Source organism: Lissotriton helveticus, chromosome 5_1 (genome assembly GCF_964261635.1).
Source record: "Lissotriton helveticus chromosome 5_1, aLisHel1.1, whole genome shotgun sequence".
NCBI classification, from domain to species: Eukaryota; Metazoa; Chordata; class Amphibia; order Caudata; family Salamandridae; genus Lissotriton; species Lissotriton helveticus.
Genome location: NC_136065.1, coordinates 508,740,395 through 508,751,318, shown reverse-complemented (window position 1 = coordinate 508,751,318; position 10,924 = coordinate 508,740,395). Strand labels below are relative to the sequence as shown.

The 10,924-nt window shown below is 45.3% G+C and overlaps 1 protein-coding gene across 2 annotated transcripts in view; it reads left to right on the top strand.

The window, feature by feature from the left end:
* The first annotated feature begins 4,292 nt into the window (after positions 1–4,292).
* Positions 4,293–10,924, top strand: part of RCN2 (reticulocalbin 2) — a 248,102-nt gene continuing 241,470 nt past the window's right edge. Inside the window, exon 1 of one of the 2 annotated variants that reach the window (XM_078642834.1) lies at positions 4,293–4,536. In XM_078642834.1, coding sequence (XP_078498960.1) covers positions 4,500–4,536 — 37 coding nt within the window. In that variant the 5' untranslated portion in view covers positions 4,293–4,499. The remainder of the gene's footprint in view (positions 4,537–10,924) is intronic. The other variant, XM_078642835.1, reaches the window with a different exon arrangement.

The following is a 10,924-nucleotide window of genomic DNA, read 5'->3' as shown; positions in this document are numbered from 1 at the left end:
GGTCATTTTTCATCATTTGGATTTGAGCTGGAAGGATCACTCTTTGTGACTGCTGCATCATTATCATTGGATTTGAGGACTTCTGGATTTGAAATTTTACAAGTAAGTTGGTGTTGTTTTTGTTTGATTGGGGCATTGCAGTTGCTTCAACTACAATGTTGGTACTTTTCATAATTGTAAAGAAAAATAGTTTTGGGTAGCCAGTAGGTCCAGAGCTAGTCATGGGTGGGTGCATGATGAAGCAACTGTAACTTTGGTGTGTGTTGAATGTTTTTCAAACATCATTTAGGGCATGGATGACATTGGATTGAATTGCAAAATGTGTATTTTTAGGTGTATTTCAGTTTTTGGGGGGGTGTTAAATAAATGCCTTTGTTGTGTGTGCAGTGTGTTGTGTACCTTGCAGACCTTGTTTAGCCTTGTGGATTCTTGTTTTTGCATTATATTTCATTACAGGCAAAGCAGTGTGGTTTAGCATGCAGTCTTTGCCTGGCTACTATAGGCCTGTTTTCAGTACATTGTTTTCCAGGCCTCCTGCTTGTTGCTTGTGATTTGAGAGTGTCCATGCGGCTGGTGGGAGTTCTAAGTGGGTGGGAGTTCTAAGTGGGCTGCTGTTGCCATTTAGGCCTGCATGGTTTTCATCTTGGCTTACTTCTTCCATCCATCCCCTTTGCCAGCTGCAGCTCCCTGAATGATGAAATGAGCAAATAATTTAATGCTAAACAGGGCCCACTTCCATTACATTTGTATTTTTGTTGTTGTTCCTCTTCTTTCCTATCCTTCCTGAGAGTGTACACAGTATACCACGAAAGCCCTTGTTGACAAAGTCTCACAAATGGCTACACTAAGTTATATATTTTATTTGTTTGTTTGTACTAGTAGTAATTGAACCACAACAGCAAATGCAACATTTAACTAATGTTCTTCTCCTGGGCTTCTTTGCTTTTAGGTGCACAAAAAGACAGAGGAGGAGGTGTCATCATCATCAGAACCCGTTGTACTGCCAGATAGAAGTCCTGTTGCGCACCAAGTAAACGTCCACGTGTGTCCAGAGACATCTCTGCAACTTGTGCACCTGCGCCCTCTGACATCTGAAGAAGATGGCCCCAAAGAAAGGTACCAGGTCCTCCAGTACCAAGAAAGTTGCCAGTGAGAAGAAGGAACAGCAGAAGGAAGTGGCACTTGCCAAGACTGGTGTGTCGCCCAAGTTGTTGGGTCTATGCCTGACATCCGGCCCGATGGGAATTCCGGAGCGAGGTCTCCCTCGAATTGCGAGGAACGGCACAGCTTCTCGTTCAGCGCCGGCTGGGCAATCACGTCCCACGAGCCCCCGTCAGGTCTCCAAACCCCCAGGGCACATCAATCCTGGGGTGCTCTACCCACCGCTTCTCCTCCGCTGTAGGAGAAAGGGACCACACTCCAAGTGCTACCAACTACTCCTCTGAAAGCGTTGTGGCCCAGGCAATGGGTACAACAAACAGGCAGCACTCGCAAGATGCTCACACCTGCAGACACCAGCAGGGAGCAGGTAGCACTTCCCTACAAGACGTCCACAGGCAGGCCAGCACGGTCGGGCTCCAAGACAGACAGCAGACCCCTCAGCTGCCAAGCAGGGAAGCAGGTCAATCCCAGGGGCGGTTCCTCCAGGGGCAGCCTGCTGGCCAAAAAAGTAAGCGCCAAGCAGTACCAACATTTGACATGGGGTCAAAGCCCCAATATTTAAACCAGCCAGGTCTTCGTTCTGCCCTGGCACAGGGCTTGGGGATCCAGTCAAAACCTGTTCTGGGGGGCACTCAATATTTATTTGCCGTGCACAACAGTCCCCTTTGACATTGCAGGTCTTGGTCCTAGACACACCAGAAGGGGGCAGAGCCAGCATTGTACAAGGCAGGCACAGACCCATTCAGGGGCAGGGACTACTCCTCCCACTACTCCAAATGCAGATCTGCCTATTCAGCCTAGTGCTGACTCACCCAGCCCCTCTGGTGCCACAGCTCCACCCCAGTCCTTGTCACTCCAGAGCCAGACATGCAAGCACAAAGACGCATAGCACACAAAAAAGCCAACTTCTAAAAGTGGCATTTCTAAAATAGTGATAATAAATCTATGCACACCATTACGCAGCATTTATTACCACTATTCCAAACATACCAAACTTTATCACGCTGCTCCTCTCATATCAGGAATTACCACTGAAACACTTATCAGGGAATCCCCAATGCATTCCTATGAGAGGGTAGCCTCACAGCAGTGAGAAAACAAAATGGTGGTTTGTCACTACCAGGACATGCCATACATTTAAGGCACATGTTCTACCTTTTACCTACAATGCACCCTGTCGATAGGGCTAGCTAGGGCCTACCTTAGGGGTGACTGATATGTAGTAAAAGGGGAGTCACAGACGTGGCACCCACTTTATGTGCCATGTCACAACAGCATTAAACTGCACGTGCAGGCCCTGCAATGGCAGAGGCGTGAGATTGGTTTGAAAGGCTACTTTGGTGGGTGGCACAAGCAGTGCTGCAAGCCCACCAGTAGCATTTAATTTACTGGCCCTGGGTATCTAGGATGCCACTTTACAAGGGACTGACAGGCAAATTACATACGCCAAACAGGTTTAGACCAATCTTACCATGTTTACCACAGAAAGCACAAGCACTTTACACAGGACAGCAGTACTAAAGTGCCCAGAGTCCTAGAACCACCACCATCAGGTCAGAAAAAATACCAGGAGGAAGGCAACAAGTTCAGTTATGACCCTGCAAAAAGGGCCAAGTCCAACAACTGTGTATTAACTAGTAGTGTCCCAATTCTCCATCCATTTTCGATAACTAACAGGACTTCATGGTACACACTCAATCGGGAAGTTCCAGTGTGCAAACGTGTTTTTTGTTAGCTGCTTACTTACTCAAACTATCACATGCTCATTGCTCATTAATTAAATGCCTCCTTCAAATCTCGGAGCTTTTGCAGATGCCTTCCTCAACACCACCACCATCAAAAGGCACAACAATCTCTGCATCTGGGAATCCTTGAACATTTGGTCTCAACATGATTAAAGTGGTCGCTAGTCAGATATACTCACACACTTGATGCACTTGTATCACTAATATTACACATCATAGTGATGGAATGTCGCCCCATCACCAGGAGCCAACAAATCATCTTTTCTATGCCAACCTCGCTGCAAGTGCCGACCCTGCTCTGTCTGTCATCTACGCATTACTTACGAATCATTTAATCATGTGCCCTTCTCTTGTTAAACACAGTAAATTGTATGGCAGCCTGCTCGCTGTCTGTTATTTCCATTAGGCTAGTGTAATTGTAAGTCAATACTTTAACAAAGTTTCAGTAACTTATATTGCACAACTGCTCACCCAGCTACAACCAGAAATTGCTTATTATGATTATTCACATAGACAAAACCTAATGCATTTACTGATGCTTGTGTTCCAAAAAGGAGACTGTAAGTTGTCTTATGGTTGGTGTAACTAAGTTTTTTTCAAATTAATTTAGCTTTTAGTAATGGAATTTACCTTACTTATATTGTGTAGTACTATGCCGTCTCATAGTTTCAAATGGACTTCTTCCTTTTTCTGATGTAATGTTTGCAAAATATCAAACAAAAACAAGACTGAGGAGGGGGCGTACCAACCTGCCCAATCACTTTAGGGGTTATTAACTACAATGCTATATTAAAGGACACACTAAAATAACGTGTCCGGTTTAGCGTTTCATACTGCCCCATCTGTTCGTAAGCGCTGTAAATAACAATTATTGGGATGACCCTCATAAATACCGTTCTGACACAAATGTATACCCAACAATATTGAGCAGCATAAAGTGCCCGTGCTCTTAGAAGAAAACATTAAAGATTTGTCATATGTTTTCTAAACTGCCCGTAACATAGCCAATTATAGTAAAGGGTGTGCAATATCGATCTGCGCAAATGAATCCTACGGCACTGGTGAAGGCGAAACATTGAGGGAGAAGTCTTTCAGCTGCTGGTAAAAAATCAGTTTCACAGACGTGTGAAACCACGCGCCGCTGACTGTGATCTTTATATGCCCCCTTCCCATTGCATCAACCGCAGAAATCCAAGTGATCTCTATGAAGGAATCGCTGCGTGTGACAGGCGCTTACACCTGCCCGGTCACAGGCTGAAGCTAGCCCTAAGCGGAACCTCCAAATTCAAACATTCCCACGCCACAGGCAAGACATTTCAACCTAAAGACCCACCCACTTGTTGGCAATCGGTTCCGGAGCAGGCGATGATCACTTCCGGTGTAGGTGGCTCTTTTCTATTGTAATGGAAGAGTGGGTCGTACCGTTTTGGGCGGGTCGATTCTTTCTGACCAATCGCAGAATGTAAGGAGAAATCTAGCTACCAAGCTCCTCCCAGTGGCTTCTTTTTAACCACCCATCACTTAAAACCTTCTCACTACGCCCACTTCTGTCTTCACTTATTGGTTTTGAGAGTCGAGGACAAAAACGAAGTGATGGGATTTTTGAGTGTTCCCTACCAAACAGGTCGAGGTAAGGCTCCTTCTGTCCGTTTTTGGAGTTTTGACTGTGAATTGGCAGTTTGTTTATTTTGGTTTGTGTTTACAAATGTTTACCAGTGACAGCCCCAAATGATTCCTAAAGTGTCATGATTCCAGTGGCATTTTTTTGTGAGATGCTCCTAGCCATAATGTCTGTGTAATACTATACCTAACACAGACTGACCTCTTTTAATTCAATGAAGCCGTCTAGAAGAGCATTCAGAACAAGTCCGTCTCATTTGAGGCACATGCTTATGCATGTCTCGGGTGCCTACTTTGTACTGAATGTCCATTATAGCTGAATGTCCAATATAAATGGTTGGCTGGGTTGGCCACGCTTACCTTCTTTGTACTGTGTCTGTGGCAGCCTCGAGGAGTTGGGTTTTTTGTGTGTTGCACAGTGGGATAAATTAAGAATTTGTAATGACTTAATCAGCCCTCTGCTTGGGGGGTAGGTTAATCACATTATTGGTTAGGGTTATCTGGATCAAAGGTCTTATGCGCAGCACCGTTGAGGTCAGATGCGCCATACACGATGATTGGACCAGGCTTGGGAATGACCTTACAATACAGACACAAGAAACATTGATAAACCAAAAATGTATTAATGCATGTACTGTGCAGTCGTAGCCCAAGCGCAAACGTTGCTGCACATTTTAATTGTTTCTGTGAATGTGTAACGTAAAATGCATGCTTTCATATGTATTCAAGGCTATGACTTATTTGTTAATGCAAAGCCAGGAATGTTTAGGACTATGTATGAGCTTACGTATGAGAAGTAACATACTCATTTATAAACATTCTGTCTTTTCTGCCATGCAGTGAAATATGAACACTAGAATCTTATCCGCGTTATTCTTCGTATGTCAAACTCCTACATTTAATACCATTGATTTTGTGTCGCATCAAATGCACTTCTTTTGTAATATGCGTGGCAAAGTATGCCTTGGGACAAGAGTTGTATCCAGGGATCTCTTACGTTTGTCATCATGTAATGTTTTTATTACTGCTATGAAGCAGTCTCCTATGACTGTGAGCATTATGCAAAATCAACAAATAAACGGAATGTTGAGAGTTGAAACTTTGATATTGCTTTGGAGTTAGTGCTTTATTTCAAGTGAGAGATGGCTTTCAATTTCAGCCACATAGTGTCTCTGTCTCCTCAGGTGCCAAGCTAATCTGCCTAGTTAGCACCTGTTACAAACTTATGAAAATCTATTTTTTAGTAAATAGTTGGTGCAGGTGCTTTCAATCGGGTATTATGCTGGGTCTGTCAAAGTTCACCCTGGATTTTTACATGCCCTTCCTGACACACACGCACTCTCTCTCGTCTCTGCCTTAAAACTTGGGTAGTTTGAAAACTATTGTGTTTTAAGTACTCCTAACAATATACACTCTTCTTAAATTACTACTACCTTTTAGGCCTCCACTCGTGTCCTCTTCTCACAATGTTTTCTAGCAAGATATCCCGACATGACTGTTTGGAAATCTGAAGCTTACAACCGCCCGCTCCCCTCCCCCCCAGTATTACTGACCCCAGCTACGCCCCTGAGACCAGGCCCGTTAGCACCCATCAGAGCCCGAAGGAGACCAGCCGGGCCGTCCCTCTTTCGTTTTTTCCAGAAGAACAATGTGTAAGTGCAATGGAGAAGAGATTGCCCAGAGAGGTGTCAAAACACCAGCAACAATGGCTTTTTAGAGCAAGCAGTTGAGGTAATTTCAAAGGAAATAGTACTGTCAAAAAGCACCTTTCTATCAGCAGTAACCTGCCTGCCCCTTCTACACCCCAGCTCTTGTAACGAGGTCCAAAGTCATGGCTCTGTTGTTGACAAGAAAGGATAAATTGTAAATCTCTACAAAATCTCTGGTTCACTAACCAACTTCGTTGAGTGTCATTTCTCTGTAGAGCCTGTACCAAAGCATAAGAGAGAAAATATAAAATCATTAAAAGAGACAAAAAGAGGAATCGGGGCCAATAGGATTCAAGTAGACCAAGTGAAATCGAATCCAATTTCTCTGCTTGGCCTTCTAGATCGGATGTGTATAAAATTCAAATCGCTGTTGGATAAATGTTTGTCTGTTATGTACATGCTTAGAGGCAGTGGTCGAAGTGGGCGGGAACAGCAGGGCACGGCGTGCCCCTACTTCTTTAATTCTGTAGATTCCGTTCCCCTACTTTTGTAGTATGAACATGTGTCCCTGGACGTCAGAAATATTCTGTTCGTGGACGGGCGGGGAGCGAGAAGGAAAAGGTCTCTGTCTCTTACCTCCTGCCCAGACAAGACAAGCAAGGTGTCTGCTTCTGCTCTGCCGCTGGCAGCTGCCCCCTCTTTCTTACTCTTATTCCCTCTCGTTCTGTTTAACTCCTTCTCACAGAAAATCATGAATCAAGAAATGGTTCTCACCGTCTCTTCCTGTCGTCCATTTGTACCCCTGTGAAATGGATGCAAAAAAGAAAAACACTTTTGCTGGAAATGCCGTTTTGACATTTTTCTATTCCAAAGTGCAGCCTCGGAAATAAAATGTTCAAACTCTGAACAATAATTAAATACATCAAGATGGAGTGTTCTTAAAGTGGCCAAATAATTTTTTTCAAACCCCAACACATTAGCGCCACTTTACAGAGTTTGCCAGTAAAGCTCTACTTTTGTTTTCTTGTCTTTCTTTGAACAGCATTGTTTTCCTCCAGTACCTCCTACCTGGAGGCAGGGCCGGCGCTAGGCATGGGCAGTGTGGGCAGCTGTCCAGAGCCTGGCACTCTGCCTGCCAGCATGGGGCCCCCCACAATGGCAATTAACACCCCACTAGTCCTCGTGTATGTCTGCCGATCAGAGTGAAAGAAATGCTTCACAAACGGGCTCATGGGAGGGCCACCTCCCTCCTGGGGCCTCTAAGGGATGATGTGGGAAGGCCTAGGGGAGGGTAAACCTCTCAGGCAGCCAGTTCAGAGACTCGGCAGGGGGCCCATTGTCAGCACTTTAGCCCACACAGGTTTAACTCAGCCCCAATTCTCACACCTTCAGTTCGAAATGGGCTGTACAAGAGTTGCTTGGGGTGGCTGAGAAGAGGAGCTGCGGCCCATGTGGAGTCTGCACAAAGCAGCTTCCCTGAGATCAGAAGGCGTCACTTATGTAGATTTTAGGGGCCTCCCACATTCCCTTTTGCCCAGGGCTCCGAAAATCCTAGGACCGGCGACTGGTGTGACCGAAACGGGCGCTGAATTTGAGTGGGGGCGTCTTATATTATGGTTTTTAAAAGCACTTGCTGCCTCCTTCTGGCCGCCAGCTATTTTCTGTGCAATAATAAAAATGTCATGATAACTCTGATGAGTAAACTTCTTCCTAGAGCGAGATCGGAGATTTGTCTAGTGGAAGTTTTGACTCATGGAAAGATAGCGCAGAGGGTTAATGTGCCTGCTGCAAAGAAAATGTACCAGGCCCAACACAAAGTGCACATATTGTAAATAGGTCAGTGGGTTACTGCTTTTGTCAGTGAGATCCTTTTGCTACAGTTTATAAGTTAAAATCCTAACCAAGAACAGTGAGCTATTAACTTTCATCTAAGAGCTGCATACAAACTGCAAGGTATAAACTAGAGCGTTATGTTTTTTTCCCTAAGCCTTTGATTATCCTAATGTTGCAAAAAGTGTTATTTTTGATACAAATCAATAAGGATTTTTAAAGAGAACCCCCAATCATGGTATTAAGTTTTAAATTCTGAGTTTGTGTTTCTCCAGGCCAATCACTATTAAACTATACTGTCTACTAGTATGGTTATCATGTGACTCCTACACCTTGTAGTCCTTTGTCTTATGTAACATTTCCTGTACAGTCATTTACACACGTAAAATTGATTGTTTCTGTGTATATTGCTGATGACAGAAACTCCATGGCTCGGAAACAAATGGCTCGTGCTTCCACTTTTAATCATTTTTGGGACATTCTGTGATTAAAATAAATTCACAAAGTGGAATATGTTTCTAATGTCAATAGCTCATATTAATCGTTAAATAATCATGTGTATCCATTGGTTGAATCACATAACATAATAAGCTGTAACTGGTCAGTGAAATGCCACACAAATACTAAAGATTGGGATGTTTGCGCATCCTCGCCACACCTCTAACTCCGTCCACTGATCCAATCCTCAGGTTATTCCCGCCCTCTGATTCTCCGCCCACAGTTCCCCTACTTTTTTTCCCCCACTTCGACCACTGGATAGAGGACCAGTTAAAAAGTATGGGGGATGGGAGGTCAGGGTTGGTATCACCTTCATCTAAAGCTGGTGCTGAATGAATAAGTTTTACGAGCATATTCCATCAGTGCAGCCTATAGCCTCAAACTTTGAGACTGGTAATTTTAGATTTCCCGTTCTTGGCAGGAGTAATCTTGAATGACACCTAGATATGTTTTAGGCAGCTAAGGGTGCTACCATTAGCTTTTACAAAAATGTTTTTTTCTCAGACATCTAAGCCCAGACGAGACGATCAAAGCTTGCACCCACCCACCTACGGAGCCCTGTTATTGAGGTTAATACTTTTCATAGGTTCGCTGTACTCTAAGATCTTTGCTAATGACTGACATGGCGAGCTGAATAGATGACCCTCACTCATCGCCTTGCGAGGCAAAAAAGGGAGGAATACCAGCAAATGCTATTTGTCCTTCTCATTTGACTATTAGAATCGGTAGTGAGAATGTTACAGAATTGTCGGAATTTAGCAATGATAACTGGCTAGAACATACTTTCAGGTCTGATAATATTTTAGTGCAGGAATCATGGGCAACTACTTATTGTTATTGCAATTGTTATGTGTGTTTTACTGACCCCACAAACCTGTCACCATCCGGTAAGGTAAAACCCAGGCTCATTTGTTGGTTTAAGACTACCCTTCCATGTTCGAAAACACCATTAACTACCTCCTCATCCAGGCGTTCCTTTTTATTTGGCCTCGTAACTAATTTGGTGAGGATCATTTTTTTAAAAATGCTTAGTTTATGGGCAAATATAATTTAAGCTTTCACAGTCTGTTTGGTTTTATTGACAATTACCAAATTTATTGTCAGATCCAGGTAAGGAATATTGCCTACTGTGGATGGTGATTTTAATGTTAGTTTGGGGAGCAGGTAATTGTACCTAAATGACAATCCTTTTACATGCATAGACTCAAACGTTGATGTTATTCGGGAGCCTCAGGGTGTTATGCTGTATATTTAACTACTGGAACATGATCTGTTTTTGAATCCCACTGAAATCTCCCAGCAGCCCACTTTTGTGGGACATGGAGCTAACTCAGTTATAATCAATCAATCAATCAGCAAATTTGTATAGCGCGCTACTCACCCGCTAGGGTCTCAAGGCGCTGGGGGGAGGGGGAGTCGCTACTGCTCGAACAGCCAGGTCTTGAGTTGTTTCCTGAAGGAGAGATGGTCCTGGGTCAGCCGTAGGTGGGTGGGGAGGGAGTTCCATGTCTTGGCCTCCAGGTAGGAGAAAGATCTTCCTCCGGCGGTGGTACTGCGAATTCGTGGGACGGTGGCGAGGGCGAGGCTGGCGGATAGGAGCTGGCGGGTGGGTGTGTAGAATGCGAAGCAGCTGTTGAGGTATTTGGGGCCCATGTCTTGTGTGTGTGGGTGAGGAGTCTGAACGTGATCCTCTTGCTGACGGGGAGCCAGTGCAGGCCTCTCAGATGGGCAGAGATATGGCCGTGACGGGGGATGTCCAGGATGAGTCGTGCAGAAGCGTTCTGTATGCATCGGAGTCTTTTCTGGAGTTTGGCTGTGGTTCCAGCGTAGAGGGTGTTCCCGTAGTCCAGTCGGCTGGTGACGAGGGCCTGGGTGACCGTCTTCCTGGTTTCGGTGGGGATCCACCGGTAGATCTTTCGGAGCATGTGCAGGGTGTTGAAGCAGGATGACGAGACGGCGTTGACTTGCTTGGTCATCGTGAGGGAGGAGTCCAGGATGAAGCCCAGGTTGCGTGCATGGTCCGTTGGCTTGGGGGCGGTGCCCAGGGCAGGGGGCCACCAGGAGTCGTCCCAGGCAGAGGGGGATGGTCCCAGGATGAGGACTTCTGTCTTGTCTGAGTTCAGTTTCAGACGGGTGAGCTTCAATCATTCCGCTACGTCTTTCATTCCTTTCTGGAGGCTGGTTCTGGCGGTGGCGGGGTCGTTGGAGAGGGGGAGGATCAGCTGGGTATCGTCGGTGTAGGAGATGATGTTTAGGTTGTGTTGCCGTGCGATGGCTGCAAGGGGGCTCATGTAGAGGTTGAAGAGGGTGGGGCTGAGCGAGTATCCCGCAGATGACTTTGGTGGCCGCGGATCGGAACTGGAGGAGGCGGACTCTCTGAGTTCTTCCGGCGAGAAACGAGATGATCCACTCCAAGGCCGT